Raw genomic sequence first — 18,165 nt, 5'->3', positions numbered from 1 at the left:
GGATAAGACAGCAGGTGCGAGGTCACCTTCAGTTTCAACAAGCAGAAAGATTTGACGGAGTAGGGCGGTAGAAAAACTTCTGAGGTCATACAAAACTGATTACAATAAAGGCGCGATTGGAAAGAACAACGAGTATTTTCATCGGAATCCATCAACTTTTTCCACAAATTTAAAGAGATTATATTTTTTTTACAGATTGTGCAACAAAAGGAAGAGAAAGTGAAATTAAACCATTGCATGTAAGAAGCCGTTACAGGGTGCAAGGCTGAGGAAAAGACCATACTGAAATGGCGTCCAACTTGTCTCTTCCAGAAGAAGACTTAACCTGTTCCGTGTGCATTGACATCTTCACAGACCCCATGGTACTAAAATGCAGCCACAGCTTCTGTAACGCCTGTTTGCACAAGTGTTGGGAGGAGAAAGAGGCAAGAGAATGTCCGATTTGTAGAGTGAAAACAACAGAGGACCCGACTTGTAATCGGGCCTTGAAGAACCTGTGTGAGACCTTTTTGAAACACAAGATTGAGAAACCAGCTTTTGCGTCCGATTCCCTCTGTAGTCTCCACGGTGAGAGACTCAAGCTCTTCTGCCTGAACGACGAGGAGCTGCTCTGCCTCATCTGTCAAACTTCAGAGAAGCACGACAACCACAAACTGCGACCCGTCCAAGAAGCAGCGCTTAAATATAAGGTTTGAAAGACATGTATTTAAATCATGGCATATATTATCCGTATTTGATTTATTATAACAATAACTCATGTCGACTCCATCTCAAAGGGCTCTATTTTGACAGCGCTAATGTTATGGTTTATCACAACGCGATGGAGAAGTGCGAGAAGGCTACATGTAGGACACTGTTGAAATTCAGTTCGCTTTTTCATTAACAAAATTTGAAAAATTGTAAACGGATTGCTCAGATAAAACATGAAAACCCAGTGTTTTCCCACACGAAGCGCTTCTCCCAACACAGACGCACATTCTGGACAGAGGCGGGTATAGCTGCGCTTTGTATGTCAACTTCTCTGTTTTGAAGCTTGATATTATTAATCAGTCTCTTTTAGATGAGTAAAACGCCACTGTACGTTATACAGTGACCCATATCTGTTAGAGCATAGGCCGTACAATCACCAAGTGTCTTTGTCGTGAGTAGGCTACTCTGGATATCGTCAGATTCGTTCCTGAAATATAAACTCATGTGATTGCAGAAGGAGCTGGAGACAGTGCTGAGACCCCTACAGTACAAGCTGGAGGCCTTTACTAAAGAGAAACAGAAGAGTGACCGAGAAGCTGAGTTAAAGGTAAACTTTACTGTGGGGGGCCCCCTGGGGGGGGGGGGGGGGGGTGGAACTAACAAAATGATTAATTAAACGCTGAGTCGATTTTGTTGTACCTGGGCCACCACCGTCAGAGTGAACATCAATAAGTCATTTAAAAATATTAAATAAAATGACACTTGACTGCAAAACAAACTTTAGAACATATTTATTGACATCTACTGTATTTATTCATGCATAATGCCTCTTTGGCCCACTACTTACAGAGGGCACTGTATATTAGCCTCAGTGGCAAAGTTTGCAGCCTGGCTGAGAGCCGTGGGTGGAACCTTGTCTTGTCTACCCATTTAGGGTCCCAGCCTGATAGTATGTGCTTAGTCTTCATTTCTCTCCTCTCTCCTGTCCTCCTCCACTCTCCTCTCCACTCATCTCTTTCTGTCCTCTCTCCTGCTTCACTCTGCTCTATATTTGAGAATGAGTAATGTTAGATAATTCTCTCACATGACAAATAGTTCATCACGCAACCAGTAAGAACATTCAAATATTGTAGTAGCCACCACTGACTAGAAGGCATTTCTTTCCCTTCTAAACTTCGGGGCATAGCTAAGAACCTTGAGCCCCTCTCTAGCGAAAGTAACATTAGAGCGAGAGCACATTATCGACCACCCGACGGGCGGGACGTGCATCAACTGCTTTCCTAATGGCTATTTTGCGTCCTGTGACTTGGGTTACAACTGTGACTATGTACCTGTAGCGACCACCCGTTCTCATAGTAACCTCAAATACGCAAGACAGGACACTTATACAGTATGCTAGCAAATTTATGTCAAGTTCCATTCATTTATATGGGGTGGTCGATACAGGTCCCCTTAGCAACCAAAAGCTAGCGCTGGACCACCTCTGACTTATTTGCCGGCACTGAAAAAAATTGCGAAAGCACTGAAAAAATAACCACGGGAGGATAAAAAGGACATTTTTTCCTACATAACTAGGTACAGGTTGTTACCGATATTTTGCCTATTTCATATATAGTTGCAAATATGTTTACGTAACCTCGCTAACGTTAGCTGGAACATTATTTCACGGTATATTATTATATTAATAATAATTAGTTGGCCATGAACATCAATATAGAATACATTGCGAATGTTTACACTGTAAAATCTATCTAACTTAACGTTAGCTAGTTAAATCTACATTTTTTCTTGTTGTCCTAATCCTATCCTCTGCCCTGTATGTCTGCCTGAGCAGAAAATGCTGTAGATTCACACTGTTGTTTATTTGGTTGTCATGACACATGTGATCCGGCCAACCAATGGTGTAACTTCATCACTCACTCACTCAGTCACAGACATTTGCGTTTGTAGGGCTGGCCCCGCTGTTGCGGTCCAGCCAAAAATACAGCAATAGCATTAATTCATGCAGCGCATTCATGCCTGTCAGGCAGGCACAAGTATGCCAAAATGTTCAACTCCCATTTCGCTCTTATGTGCAGCAAACTGATCGGGTAGCTAGCTTTAGCTTAGTGGTGATGGAACGTACCTACGCTAGCCACTGCTAGCACAGCATGAGTGGGTTTTAATCTGCTCTAGCCTGCCTGGAAGCACAGCAAAATTCTGTAACATAAGCGCGCATGTGCACAAATGCATCAATTCATCGCTTTCATTTTAATTTATTTCTGCATCTTTACATAGTCTAGATTTGAGTATCTATTGCAGCAAAGTCGTACGCCTCACCCGCCGTGTACAGTAGCTCAATGGGAGGCTGCCTTCCCCCTTCAGAAGATCGGGGAAATAGCCCAGAAGAGCTCCAGGCTGCAGCCTAACATCCAACCCCCATTGCAACAAAGGCACACGACCACACATTCACCCAAGATATGCTTTTATTGAAAAATGCCATGTCTCTTCAGTCAAGGATATTAGTCTGCAGTAGACAAACTGCAGTCATATCAAAAAAAAAAAAAAAAACTTAACTTATATGGGATAGTAAGATTTTCCAGATGGGGAACTGCCCTATTATTGAGCTAGTGATTGGTAGCTAGCCCATATCAGCCAAGAGAAGTGGATTGGAATCTTATTCTCCTGCTTGGACCCACAGCAAGTTCTCAGAACATTAAGGCCAGCTAGCTAACATTGGCCAACCTAACTGAATTTAGTTGGCTAATAAAGGTAGCTCCCTAACCCAAATGCTGCCGAGCCACTTATACAGTGTTAGGTTAGCCACCAAGGCAACTCCATCTCTCCACCACTAACCCAGCCGAAAACACACTACTCACAGTAGCCAGTCCATCCACGTTTCCTCATCTTCTTCTTCTACTGGTTACTTGCTGTTCAGATGTGGCCCACAAACAAAAATTTTTTCCAAATGTGGAGCTTGATCACAACAAAAAGGTTGTAATCTCAACAAAAGAACTGTTTTAAGTAGATTTTTGAAATTTTTATTGATTTTTTAATTGAATTTTCAAAATAAAAAGTTGTAGAGTGCCACCATGTACTTTTAATGGGCTAATATTCTAGGGTTCAAATTTTCGTGGGTGTGTTAATACATCTACTAAATTTTGCTTTGTTTCAAAGCATTTGAGATTTATTTGCATTTTTGTCATAACCTACGGCCACCTTGATGTTTATTGGCTAATTTCAGCCATGTTGGTTTGGAATATCAACTTTCTTTTTAGTACTTTTTCCAGGACCTAATTAGCCAATTGATGCAAGTTCCGTTTTGAAATGTCAAATGGTCTTGATTTTTTAAGCATTTTTCAAGTAATGCAGAGTAGAACAAAATCCAATATGGTGCACATTGTGAGATGTTTGCTGTAGATGAGAACATGAATATTGTGAGGTTCGTTTCCAGTACCTAGGTCAAAGAGGGCAGGACATTGTTTTAATTGTTTTAAACTCAAATCACCACCAAGTGGCTACTCAATGCCAAAATCAGTCAGTGGCCATATGCCCCCCCGTGCCAGGTTTCCTAATAATCACCCATGTGGCCAACGCTGAGAGAAGAGGGAAATGGGTAATAATATTGAAAAATTGGCTGCCAATCGAAGACAGTAGTAACCGATGTAATACATATTTCTAATGAGGTGATTGGTCACTGGTCAACAAGTTTTTCTAATTTCTTCCCAAAAATTTCTTTTTAATATATGGAGCTGTACAGGGCCACAAAGTGGTTCGATGGGTCTAATACTTAAGGTTTGGAGTCTTCAAGTGATTGTCAATTTGTGTACTGAATATCATCACCATCAGACAAGCCATTTAGTATTTATATGAATTTTAATTTTTGCGATAAGCCACACCCACGTCAATGTTGATTGCTGACTTTTAGTTATTACAATGCATTAAAAGCTTGAAAGCCTAGGGAGAGCAGCTATGTTGTTACTGTCACATTGTTGTTTGTCAGTCACTAGTGCCTTACAGTCTGCATACTGCTCCAGAGCCCAAGATGATTTCATTCTCACAGCTGACAAATTGTACATGAAAGTGTTTTCTTTCTTTGTGCATGCTCCTTAGCCTATCACAGTGGCTCATCTAGTTTAACAAATGTCTCTTTCAGAGCCAGGCTGAGTGCACAGTCATACAAATACAAAAGCAGTTTGAGAAACTTCACCAGTTTCTGAGAGATGAAGAGGCAGCCAGGATCGCTGCACTGAGGGAGGAAGAGGAGGAGAAGAGCCAGAGGATGAAGGAGAGGGTTGAAGAAATGACAAATGAGATTTCATCCCTGACAGGAGTGATCAGAGCCTTAGAGCAGAAAATGAAGGCTGATGATATCTCTTTCCTGCAGGTGAGCACCGATTACTGTGTGAAATACATGTGTGTTCATTTGGAATACATGTGTGTCCATGTGAGATACGTGTGTTAATGTGAGATAAATATGTGATTCAGTATGGGAATCACTGTAAATACAGTATTTGCCCCCTCCTGATTTCCTATTTCCTTATTACCTTATTTGTCACACTGAATAGTTTCAGATTTTTTTTAGATAAATTTAATATTAGACAATGGGAACTTAAGTAAACATAAAACACATTCTTAAATGATTTTATTTATTTCATGAAAAAAGTTACCAAACACCCATCACTCATGTGAAAAAGTAATTTTTAAACCTAATAACTGGTTGCACCACCTTTACTGACAAGAGCTCCAACCTAACCCTGCCTTTAATTTGATATCTTTCAGCTGATATGTTTGTTGAACTTAGGGTATATAAAGCGCATTCCATACGCAAATTGCATATTGAGTTATTAATATTTCTTGTGTCATATGTGTTGGCTGTGGAGATCTCGTTCAGGACTGTAATTTATTGCTTGTGTCCACTGTTTGCAATATTCTTTTTCTGATTGGTTGGGCCAGATGGAGGCTGGGGTGGGCATGCTCCCTTGTGTGAGGTGCAGATATGTGTGTGTGCTCATGTGGGATACATGCGTGTTCATCTGAAATTCATGTGTCCTGAAATTGGGTTCCTGGTCCTCACTGTAAATGCAGAATTAGCTTGAACAATGAAGTTGACATCTGACCATTACATTACGCTACATTACATTTATTTGGCAGACACTTTTATCCAAAGTTACATACAATAAGTGCATACCGAAGGTCAATGGAACAACTACAAAACTCACCAGCAAAAACATATGAAATGTGACAGCTGTTATGATTAAATCATTTGAACTGACCAATAATTTATTGAACCTACTGACTATCTAATATTCTGTTTATTTCAGAACTACAAGGCCACAAAGAGAAGGTATGTGAACTTGAGTGTCACTGACTGTCTCTCTTTTCTATTGTACTGAACCCAAACCCAGTGCAGTACTGACTCCTGTGTTACTGACTGTCTCTTTTCTATTGTACTGACCCAAACCCAGTGCAGTACTGACTCCTGTGTTACTGACTGTCTCTTTTCCATTGTACTGACCCAAACCTAGTGCAGTACTGACTCCTGTGTTACTGACTGTCTCTTTTCTATTGTACTGAACCCAAATCCAGTGCAGTACTGACTCCTGTGTTACTGACTGTCTCTTTTCTATTGTACGAACCCAAACCAGTGCAGTACTGACTCCTGTGTTACTGACTGTCCTTTTCTATTGTACTGACCCCAAACACCAGTGCAGTACTGACTTCTGTGTTACTGACTGTCTCTTTTCTATTGTACTGAACCCAAACCCAGTGCAGTACTGACTCCTGTGTTACTGACTGTCTCTTTTCTATTGTACTGAACCCAAACCCAGTGCAGTACTGACTCCTGTGTTACTGACTGTCTCTTTTCTATTGTACTGACCCCAAACCCAGTGCAGTACTGACTCCTGTGTTACTGACTGTCTCTTTTCTATTGTACTGAACCCAAACCCAGTGCAGTACTGACTTCTGTGTTACTGACTGTCTCTTTTCTATTATGATGAACCCAAACCCAGTGCAGTACTGACTCCTGGATGTTATTACAGAGGCCAGTACGAAGTGTCCGATCCAGAGAAGGTATCAGGAGAGCGTATCGATGTGGCCAAACACCTGGGCAACCTGATGTACAGAGTGTGGAAGAAGATGAAGAGGATTGTTCAGTACAGTGAGTTCTGTAAATGTACTGTTGAAGTGAAGATCCTTCAATCTGTAGTTTTTGTGCTAGAGTTGGGCAATTCACAGGGGGATTGTTCAGACCTGAAATATGTGCTCATAAAATCAAATTAATTCCAAAACTGTGCACCTCAGCAGTTTAAGCTAATTTAGAACAGGGTCCTTAAGTGATGTGATAGGTGGTGCTAGATACACATGTGGGGCGGAGTTTGAGGGCTTGTCCCATGTTAGACTGAGATAAGCCCATTCAGACTTGAGACCAGTTTTTGCATCTTGTCTGTTTGTGTTTTACACATAATAAAGGTGGAATTTCTAGCATTCCCAACAGGCAATGTTGTTTAACTACAAGAGTTTCAATAAATGTTTCTTTATGTCATGAAGAAAGCTTAATGAGAGATGTTTATTTCTAATTTTACATTACATTTTTACATTATATTGCCATTCAGAATGATTTCCATCAGCTATTATTTTACCTAATTTCTGTTTAATTAAGGACTACACTCACATGAATGAATCCCAGTCAGTTAGGCAAGGTATTGGGATGGGGATCATATCATATTGTAATTGCGTTAGTTCTGAAATATCTTACATTTAACATATCTGTCATACTTACATTTAAAATATCCTTAAATGCACACACAAAAACTGCCTGCCTGCCCATTGAACACATATACTAAAACTGAAATTAAATTTTTTTTAAAACAGAAAGTGAACCATCCCTTTCAAGTCTGAATTCCTCCTTAGAAAATCCATAACTTTGGCAAACATACTTAAGCATGTGCTTCAGTCTGGCAAGTCTGAACAGGGCCCTTAGTGCATTGATGTATTGTGTTTTTGAAACCTCAGTCATTCTAGATGTGAATAACAATAAAAAGATTCGTTTTTAAGTAGGAACCAAGCCGGAGATATTCTTAATTCATCATTCACTTCCTTCACCTTTCTTCCACCCTCTCTCTGCAGCTCCTGTCACTCTAGATCCAAACACTAAAGGAGATCATCTTACCCTGTCTGAGGATCTGACCAGCCTGAGATACAGTGGGGAGACAGAGCTGAGTTCTGATGATGATGATCATGATGATGATGATGAGGTTGATGACGATGAGGTTGATGACGATGATGATGACGATGACGATGATGATGACGATGACGTTGATGATGATGATGATGATGACAGTAATAATGATGATGATGATGATGATGATGACAGTGATGATGACGATGATGATGACGATGCTGATGACGATGATGTTGATGATAAATATTTGGTGTTTGGATCTGAAGGCTTCACAGGGAAACACTCCTGGGATGTAGAGGTTGGGGATAATCCTGTCTGGAAGCTCGGCGTAGCTGAGATATCATACAATGATGGAGAGCCTGAGCGGCGTAAAATGTGGGGTATATTTTATGAAGATGGGGAGTATGGAGTCCGTACAAGTTCAGGGAAAGTTATTAAACTGAATGTTAGGAGGGAAGTGAAAAAGGTCAGAGTGCAGCTGGACTGGTACAAGAACAGGTTGTGCTTCTCTGACCCCACTAACAGCACGTCTCTGCACACTTTCAAAAGAGAAATATTCACTGAGAGTATGTTTCCATGGTTTCTCGTTGGCTCTGATTCTGGTCCTCTGAGAATCTGCCCAATGAAGGTCTCTGTCACAGTTGGATAGCGGTGCTCTGATGGGGAAACTGATCAGACTACAGCCAATAGAGAGAGCAGGGGGTGATCTCACTGTCTGTCAAATGTATTAAGTTCAATCTACCCAATGAACTCAACGAGCAGTAGAATCAATATCAGCTTTGTTTGCTCTCAAAATTGTTTTATCCCTCCACGTTCTCCAACCACAGCTCATGTTGGCTCTTTGATTGAAAGACTCCTCTCCCAAAGTCAATGCTTTTATTATGAACTTAATGGGGCCCATCCACACACTGGAACCGTGCCTTAAACCTGTTGTATTTGGAATCAATTTGACCCCATTTAAAGTTTACCGACTCCAAAAACATGGTTAACATACATTTTTAAGCTAGATTTTTCATGGCTTTTCCTAATTTTATTGGGAAAACATGGTAAACATAAAATTACACATAAACATATACCTGTACACATCGGTGTTGTTTGGGGTCATTTTGACCCCAAGCTCAATAGTTATATAAAACCTGAGAAGATATGAGCCTTTTGATATAAACTCATTTTGATCTTGTTTTTGCTGTTTTGGCTGATACTGAGGGCGCATTCACATTAACTTTTATGATCTTAAAAAAATATTTTCCTTGCTTTATACCCCGAACACCAGACATTTCCCACGGCTTCCCTGGTTACTATACCTGTAGCAGTGAGAGAACTCTCGTAGTTCATGCAACATGGAGGCGGGGGCAAACTTATAATAAGGGCTTACCATGTCTCTTTGCATTTGTGCATCAACTAAAGATTTTGAAAATGACCACCAGAGGCCTAGACTTTCTGCCACTGAGGTTCTGTCACAGCTCTTGGAGAGTGAAAGTGATTTAGAGACTTCGTAACCATGCTAATGTGCTAACTTAATTATCTCTCAGACTGTGTACCATAGGCTTCGTCACCATGCTAATGTGCTAATAGTAGGATAGCTCAGACTCTGTAATAATAATCCAATGATATTAATAATCCTAGAATATGTGGGTGCACTCTTCAGTATAGCTGTCTCAGTTTGTGGACTTTCATATCTTTTGTGATGATCCTCCAATCGAGCAGCTGGTCCCCTGCGTCGGTAGTCGAAGTCCTAGTTGGAGCAGCCCGGTTCTGACATGAGGAAGCAGTGAGTGGGCGGGGCTTAGACAAGCTCCACGTGATTGGCCGGGAACAGTCCATAGCACCCGTCTGAGCTGTAGCCCCGCCACCAGCCCTCGTCAATCATCGAAATGCCCGTGATGATGTCACCGGTATCAAAGGAGAGCTCTGTATCATCCGCTGCGGGGGGGGACAGGAAAACGTGTTAAGGCTGAAGATGAACATTACACGTGCGAGCAAAGGCTTAGCATCAGCGTAAGGATGCAAGCGTGTAACGACTCAGTGACCTCAGGGTAATGATGGCTCAACACGAGCATAATGATCCACACATATAAACACAATGCAGAAAATGATCAGAACTGGTTAAGCTCATTTAGTGTGTTTGCAAGGAAGCCCTCCTGGAACAATATTCTGGAAGTGGCATTGTTGGACCAGAAGGGGGCAGTCTTCCCCACAAATTTATACGGCATAATAAACACTGAGTAAAAACTCAGGGCTGAGTAAATGGATAAATGTAATGCATGAGAAAAGTGTATTGTGTAAAGATATTTCTCTGGATGTCCCAGGATCCCAGTTCATGGCCTTGAACCCAAAAACATACTTCTGTGCCCTCAGTTTAGATTGAAGCTGTCCGCTATCAAGTGCACTTTGATGAACTCAGCTTCTCGGTCACTCTTCTGTGTCTCTTTAGGAAAGGCCTGCAGTTTCAAACATTACCGATCATGTTTATTGATTGCTTTAACATGCTTGTTGATTATTTATTTTGATAGTTTCTCTTATTTCTTCTGTTAATCTATTTTTACATAAAAAAGATGGGCAATGTAGGGCTGAATGGGCTGTTCTCATCATCAATTTTTCTAATATTCTTATGTGTGTGTGTGTGTAAGTGTGTATGGGTGTGAGTGTGTGTGTGTCTGTGTCTGTGTGTGTGTGTGTATGAGTGTGTGTGTGTGTGTGTGTGTGTATGAGTGTGTGTGAGAGAGAGAGAGGGAGTGCGAGAGGTAGAGAGAAGAATGGAGGAAGAAGGGGAAGAGAGAGAGCTAGAGAGAGGGAGAGAGGGGGAAAAGAGAAAGGGAGAGAGATGGGGAATGAGAGAGAGTGAGAGAGAGATAGAGAGTGTGTGAGAGAGCTAGAGAGAGGGGAAAAGAGAGAGAGCTAGAGAGAGGGAGGGAGAGAGAGAGAGGGAGAGAGAGAGAGAGAGATTAGTAGCTGTCCAGTCACAGTTGGAGTTGTTCAGGCCAGGATGGGAGCTGCTTCTTTTGCTGTGGCTCTGGGTGAGTACAGCAGGCGAGGGGGCTGGGGGCTGGGGGGGGTCATCATTTCAACAGATATTCAATAAAAAATAAAAGCCTCTGTTACTTACCATCTACAATCTCAAAAATGGAAATATAGAAATATTAGCATGTGCATAAAGTGTGTGTGTGTCCCATTAATTATAGTACTTATATCATGAGAGGCTGATTTGAAATATTGGATCGATTGTAAATGTTTTTTTGTTGTTGTTGTTGTTGTTGTTTGTTATTTGCATCAAGACAATATATCAAATTGACCCAGTGGTAGTCAACTTCATTGTTTAACTGACTGAAATCCAGATAACTGCATATTCAGCCTTGTGTACACCAGTACCTTACATTGCCAGCGTTCGGCAGACAACAGAAGTGGAGAACATCAGTGTAACTCTCAGGAACTGCAACAGAAAAAACGCAGAATCCCCCAAAAAGCACGCTCTTTCATCAGTTTCAAGAAAGAGACGCGAGAAATCTAGTTCTCCCGCCTCTGCAAGGTCACGTACGTGTATGTACATGTACACACGGGGACGGGTGCAGACCGCAAATTGTACGACACATCTACAGGTGCAGACCGCGGTACTGCGGGACACCTGCGGTACATCAAACGCGTTCAGGTGTCCTGAAGACGAAATGCGTGTTCTGGGTCTGTGGAGTTATGTGGGCTCATATCGGCGGCTACAGCTTCGGCTCCATCCACCAAAACTGGTGATTCGTGCCGCATAAACGTAATTCACGCAACACATAATTCACGCAACAAAAAAAAAGTTTTGAAACACAAGTGTTGTGGATATCAGAATTCCTATGTGTTCCATGTTTGCCCACATATAAATCCTGGAGCAGTGTGCGTGTTTTTGCATTTTGCTCCTTGTGAACTTTTTTATTTTTTAATATTTTTATTTATTTTTGTTTTCCCGGTGGAGCCGCCGGACTGAAGTGGGCGGGGCGCAGGAAGGGCTGGAGGATTCCTCCCTAATTATCGGAAGGATAACAATCTTAGAAGCACAATGTTTACTGCAGGCGAGCCTGAGAGCCAGAACGTTAGACTGTTTCAGGGACAAGGACCCTCCCTCTGCTCATCATTATGCCTGCGCTTGTATATGAAATTGTTTATAAATATGTAAACAATAAGGATGAATAAATGTGTCGATATATGAGCTGTAAGTGATACATAAGGACCACAAATCGGAGCTAGATGGATCTAGTTAACCCCTTAAGGCAGGGGCACTCATTCTTAACCAGAAAGGGCCGGTGAGGGTGGAGGCTTTAGTTCAAACTGAACAGTAGCACATCTGATGCTACTAATCAACCACCAGAGTCTTTGCAATGGACCTAGATTATTAGAATCAGGTGTGGTTGAAACAGAGGCCTGCACCCACACCGGCCCTTTCTGGATAAGACTGAGGAAACCCTGCTTTATGTGTAGGATCACAAATATGTGATTGGAATGATCTTAACTGAACATTCCAGTGCTGATGCAGCAAACACTTCTGGTAACTGAAAGCAGTGGAGCTCTGGAACACTGACGTGGAATTTTGACTAATAAGACTAATAATAAAACAACGGGTTGTTTCCGTAGTGATGAAGAAGGCAACACTGGCTGCTGTGATGTCATAATAACATAATTAGTGTTATCAGTGCTGGTGATAATGTAAATTCCAGCGTGCATGCTAATGTCTTAATAAAACTCACAGTGCTGATGTCATAATTGAGCTGAAAGTGATGATGTCACCTTTTTTCAGTGATTACAGCATCACTCCATCCTGGGATGTCTCAAGGTATTCAGAGCTTTCTGACATTCACATACACACACACACACACACACATACGCCTTGCTCACACACACACACACACACACGCTGCTCACACACACACACACGCTGCACACACACATACACCTACGCCCTGCTCACACACACACATATGTGCACGCTGCTCACACACACATGACAGAGCTAGACTGTGACAGGCTTGCAGGGGTGTGATGATGAGCCTCTCCCCCACGCCCTCCCCCACCCCCACCCTCAGACCCCCGGGTCACCCTCACCGTGGAGCCCCCCGGACCGAGCGTCTACGTTGGGGAGACGGTCTCCCTGAGGTGTGGGGTGAGCGGGGACCCCCCCGGGAACTGGACGTACCGCTGGCTCAGAGGCGACCCCCACGCCCCCTGCCCCCAGACCCGACTGCGCGGGGCGGCGGGCGGCCGCTACACCATTACCGCGGCCGAAACGTCCGACCGGGGGCCGTACTGCTGCTGCGCGGAGAGGGGGGCCCCGCCCACTCTGTCGCTGCCTAGCAACACCGTCCACCTGAACGTCTCAGGTGGGTGTCCCTGCAGCCCCATGCAGCCGGCCCTGATTCAGCAGGTGGAATCGGGCACGTGCAGGTCACCTGCCAGAGGTCAGAGGTCAGAGGTGCAGGTCTTCCATCACAGCCAGGTGGGTCAAGCTGGACAGTACCCCGCACCCAGAGGGACAGTACCCCGTACCCAGAGGGCTGAATCCTTTTTCGGGCTTCATGGCAGCTCTGTGCTAGCCGTACACCAGCTCTGGTTCACCCGTAGATCCACACTCCGCACGACACAAAGCTCCGTGCGGGGTCACTCAGACGGCTGTCTTCTAGCTGCTGCCCAGTGCATGAAGCTAAAATGTCAGGTCAAATGGATTCTAACTGAATAATTATGAGAGATTTCTCTCTCCTTTTCGCTCATCCCTCTCTCTTAACCCTGTCAACCCCCACCCCCAGAACACCCCCCAGCCCTGCTCATCCTGCACCCCAACAGCAGGCAGCATTTCCAGGGGGAAAAGATGACTCTGTGGTGCCCCAACCGAGAGGACAATTCCACAGGCAAGACGCAGCACTCTCAGTTCACACTGCAGCCATGCAGCACGAGAGATATATATATATATCTTATTTTATCCTGGATTTCTGGCAGGTTTACATTTATAAACTAATTTTCCGTAATAAAGTAACTTTAAAGTAAAAATATATTTGAAAAATGCTGTGCCTTTTCTGTAGGTTGGACACTGAAGCACATCTCGGGCTCAGGGGTGCAGTCTGGCTGCATTCCTGCAGGGGGCACTGTGAGTACGGAGAGGCCTGGGGCCTGCCAAATCTCCGGCCTGCACTCTGGCAACAGCGGCCTCTACTGGTGCGAGTCTGACGTGGGAGAGAGACGCACCAGCACTGTCAACATTACTGTGGTCTGTAAGTCTGTGAGTCAGTTTTACTGTCTAATTGGTGCTGTGCTTAGTAACACTGATCCAGCCCTGCTCAATCTATCCTATCTGTGCTCTGCTTAGTAACACTGATCCAGCCCTGCTCAATCTATCCTATCTGTACTCTGCTTAGTAACACTGATCCAGCCCTGCTCAATCTATCCTATCTGTGCTCTGCTTAGTAACAATGATCCAGCCCTGCTCAATCTATCCTATCTGTGCTCTGCTTAGTAACACTGATCCAGCCCTGCTCAATCTATCCTATCTGTGCTCTGCTTAGTAACACTGATCCAGCCCTGCTTAATCTATCCTATCTGTGCTCTGCTTAGTAACACTGATCCAGCCCTGCTCAATCTATCCTATCTGTGCTCTGCTTAGTAACACTGATCCAGCCCTGCTTAATCTATCCTATCTGTGCTCTGCTTAGTAACACTGATCCAGCCCTGCTCAATCTATCCTATCTGTGCTCTGCTTAGTAACACTGATCCAGCCCTGCTCAATCTATCCTATCTGTGCTCTGCTTAGTAACAATGATCCAGCCCTGCTCAATCTATCCTATCTGTGCTCTGCTTAGTAACACTGATCCAGCCCTGCTCAATCTATCCTATCTGTGCTCTGCTTAGTAACACTGATCCAGCCCTGCTTAATCTATCCTATCTGTGCTCTGCTTAGTAACACTGATCCAGCACTGCTCAATCTGTTCTATCGGTGCTCTGCTTAGTAACACTGATCTGGCCCTGCTCAATCTATTCTATCGGTGCTCTGCTCAGTGACACTAATGCCCGTTTCACTCTGTCACACAGACGGGCCAATCATCATTCAGAGCCCTGCCCAGCCGGTGGCCGCGGGAGACTCCGTGACTCTACGCTGCCTCCTCTGGCGGCAGGGAGCCAACGCGACGGCTTTCTACCGGGACGGAGTCGAGGTGCGCCCCCCGAACAGCACACAGGTGACCCTCCGAAACGTGACCGGGGCGGACCAGGGTCTCTACGCCTGCGCGGGCCCCAACGGCACGGAGAGCGCCGGGAGCTGGCTGTCCGTGCGAGGTGAGGCCGCGCTGCCGCGCTGGTCGCCAGGAGCGTTACTGAGAGGGGACGCAGCGTTTACTCACGCAAGTCGGGTGAGAGAGAGAGCAGGCACTCCTGAACAAGCCGCTCAACCTGAATTGCTTCTGCAAATATCCTTTTGGACGAGTGGATTGTATTTATATTTCACAAACTGCCATTTGTGTGGATTGTCACTCTGGATTATATATTTATGCTGAAAATTATGCATAAGGCTGATGCTGCAGGAACGGTGTAAATTGGTGGTTAAGAATTTGAAATATGTATCCTAATTTTCCCAGTCTTTAAGAGTCTATGTGTTAGGCCAAGCCTAAGGCTGGGAACACACCGCACGTCAGTACGCCAATGCAGCTCGCTTCGAGCTGCGCAAAGTCGGATTCACTCGTCGCTGCGTTCTAAAATGTGTCACCTGACATTCTTAACGCGACGCAAGCTGCAGTTCCAGGCGTCACAGCGAGGGGCGCTATAGCAGGAAACAACAGGACGAAGACGAAAGATGAAAATTTCCATTTTCCAATTTCATGGATAAAATAAAACGATCATTAAAAATAGAATGTGCGATTCCCTGGGATGTTTGCTTTCTCTCTGACTGGAGGAAAATTCCATCACGTCCCTTTTGCTCGTTGCCCAGCAGGTGTTCTCAAAACACAGCGGATCTCTCCCACAGACCTGCAAGTGCCCTCGACCTCGCCCACAGAAGGTACATCACTCTCAATCGGACACACACACACACACACACACACACACACACACTCAGGCACACACACACTCACACACTCGTTTTGCTGCACACTATCCTGGTGTGTCTCAGCTCCTTCTCCCACAGGCTCTTGGTTGATGGCGGTGGTGCCCTGCTGCATTCTGGGAGCCCTCCTCGTTCTGGCATTCACTCTGCTGGCTTGTCACCGCAGGTGTGTTAAAATGTCCATCTATCTCAATGGGTTTGATATGCAGTAACACTCTGTGCCTGCAGGGGGCGGCTGTCAGCTACTAATGCTGAATTTATTCTGAACTGCAAGCTGCTCTGCATTTATGTAAAGAATTAAAGCATTTTAAAACTGTCGCACAATTTAACCCACTTTACCTGGCCTCCTACATCTGAACGGAATGCTAATTTTAAGGAGAAAGTGAAAGAGCCCCAAACCCCAACCCCCCCCCCCATTGCTTACCAAGGCAGCGGAATGGGAATATAACAGGTTTTGGGTTTTTTTGGGGTTGGGGATTGGGGGACGAGCAGGTCCCTGTTGAAGTGTTCCTGCTGCAGCGGCTGTCCCATGGGCAGCTCCCATAGAGAGGGCCCCAAAGGGGAGGGGCCCCAGACCAAGCCGGACGCCACAGAGATCCAGTGGGACGTCCCGTGGACGGAGATGGAGGCCACCCTGCTGGGCGGAGCCCGGGACGAGGAACAAGGCGTCTGGCCCCCCCAGCCAGGAGCACATATCTGGGGCCTGAATCCCCCCTAGCCCTGTTCAGCAGGAGTCCTCAGTCTTACCCAGAAAGGGCCGGAGGGGGTGCAGGCTTCTGTTCCAATTGAACAGCAACATGCCTGATTCTACTAATCAACCATTAGAGTCTCTGCTCAGGACCTATTTTAGTCGAGTCACGTGTGTTACTGCTCAGCAGTAGGGAACAGGGCATTGCTGTAAAAGAGCATGTCTTGCTCAGTCAATTTACCCTCTATACATAAAGGTCAGTAAATAAATAAAACACTAAAGCCTGCACCTGCACCCGCCCTTTCTGGATGAGACTGAGGACCCCTGCTTCACAGGGCCACTCCACCAGAGTTAGGAGGCCAACCTCGGGTCCCAGGAAGGAGGAGTTACTTTCTCTCTCTCGCCTGTGATGTCACTGCACCCATGGGGGATTTCAAGAGTGACATCTCTTTCTGTTTAGGGTTTGTTTTTAAGTGACACCACCGTCTCTGTACTTTTAAAAATTATTATTTGAAAGTGAAACCACTGTCTCTGACAGGCGTTTTTGTTTTGAAGTGGCATCACTGTCTCTATAAGTTTGTAAGAATCACTGTTCTTCATCTTTATATTAGGTTTGGATGTACTGTTGTCTGGCTATTTATCGATTAACTCGATTATTAATAATGATTAATACTGATTCTTTTTACAGATTATTCATTACGTTTTTTTAGTCAATTACGTGTTATTATTAATCTGTTTCTTATTGTTTCATGGTGAAAATGCCATTATTTGAAATCGGCCATTTTATTTTTGTTAAAAATATGTAATTGTTATACATTAGATATAATAGGTTGTTTATGAATTTCTGCACTAAAAAAATGCTTTCTGTATTGTAGCACTATGAGAAAATTCTCTCTGAATTTCTTCTCTGGAACAATGTAAGGGAACTAGAGAAATGCACATCTTAATTAAAACATGTTTAAGATTTAATGTTTCATATTTCCTTTTGATGTATTTTATACAGAAATAAAAAGTACACAAATAATTAATTAAATGAATAAATAAAGCACTGAACTATTTGTTTGTAGAAAGAAATCTCTCTCCGTAGGTTGTGAACCTCCAGATGCCATGTTCTCTCCTTTCTTTTTATTTCCTCATTTTCTCCACAAGAGTTTTTTCACAATTAATAATCTGATAATTAAACTAAAAGTGTAGTTTTTGATGGTCTTGATCCACTCTTTTATATTCATTTCTTGATTTGGAAATTATTATTTTTTGTGTATTCATAACTATTCATTTGAAAATGAGTAACTCACAGAGAAATCAAGAGAACAGCAATAACAGCAGGGAGGCTCTGTTATCTGTTGATCTTAAATATTCTCCAGACTGACTGCAGGTGAATGGCCAGCAAACCCAATGCTCTGTGAAAAGAATATTTTCTGACTGATTTCTCACTGAATGCTTCTACATGCCAATCGAACAAAAAGAATGTTTGATGTGCTCCGTGTGAATGTGCATTCCAAGTCCAAAAAACAACAACAAAAAACACCATGCTAATCATTCAGGCGAAACTTGTGAAGGTTCACA

The 18,165-nt window shown here is 43.7% G+C and overlaps 2 protein-coding genes across 2 annotated transcripts; both read left to right on the top strand.

The window, feature by feature from the left end:
* LOC135254219 (E3 ubiquitin-protein ligase TRIM35-like) lies at positions 1-8,626 on the top strand. The gene is made up of 6 exons (XM_064334337.1): positions 1-689; positions 1,205-1,297; positions 4,826-5,056; positions 5,994-6,016; positions 6,714-6,832; positions 7,801-8,626. Exons 1-6 carry the CDS (start codon positions 288-290, stop codon positions 8,502-8,504), a joined length of 1,572 nt encoding a protein of 523 aa, XP_064190407.1. The 5' UTR covers positions 1-287; the 3' UTR covers positions 8,505-8,626.
* An 880-nt stretch (positions 8,627-9,506) lies between these two features.
* LOC135254177 (uncharacterized) lies at positions 9,507-17,755 on the top strand. The gene is made up of 9 exons (XM_064334159.1): positions 9,507-10,872; positions 12,627-12,662; positions 12,913-13,206; positions 13,630-13,750; positions 13,865-14,091; positions 14,906-15,148; positions 15,801-15,866; positions 15,978-16,077; positions 16,404-17,755. Exons 1-9 carry the CDS (start codon positions 10,842-10,844, stop codon positions 16,627-16,629), a joined length of 1,344 nt encoding a protein of 447 aa, XP_064190229.1. The 5' UTR covers positions 9,507-10,841; the 3' UTR covers positions 16,630-17,755.
* The last annotated feature ends 410 nt before the right edge of the window (positions 17,756-18,165 follow it).

The sequence above is a fragment of the Anguilla rostrata genome, chromosome 4 (genome assembly GCF_018555375.3).
Source record: "Anguilla rostrata isolate EN2019 chromosome 4, ASM1855537v3, whole genome shotgun sequence".
Lineage (NCBI taxonomy): Eukaryota > Metazoa > Chordata > Actinopteri > Anguilliformes > Anguillidae > Anguilla > Anguilla rostrata.
This window is presented reverse-complemented; position numbering and strand designations above follow the sequence as displayed.

Excerpts from the sequence above, each read along its gene's own strand:
- LOC135254177 (XM_064334159.1), top strand. The coding sequence starts at position 10,842 with ATGGGAGCTGCTTCTTTTGCTGTGGCTCTGG. Across the intron at positions 12,663-12,912 it reads CCATCCTGGGATGTCTCAAG|ACCCCCGGGTCACCCTCACC; the intron begins GTATTCAGAGCT and ends CCCCACCCTCAG. Across the intron at positions 14,092-14,905 it reads TGTCAACATTACTGTGGTCT|ACGGGCCAATCATCATTCAG; the intron begins GTAAGTCTGTGA and ends TCTGTCACACAG.
- LOC135254219 (XM_064334337.1), top strand. The coding sequence starts at position 288 with ATGGCGTCCAACTTGTCTCTTCCAGAAGAAGACTTAACCTGTTCCGTG. Across the intron at positions 690-1,204 it reads AAGCAGCGCTTAAATATAAG|AAGGAGCTGGAGACAGTGCT; the intron begins GTTTGAAAGACA and ends ATGTGATTGCAG. Across the intron at positions 6,833-7,800 it reads GAAGAGGATTGTTCAGTACA|CTCCTGTCACTCTAGATCCA; the intron begins GTGAGTTCTGTA and ends CTCTCTCTGCAG.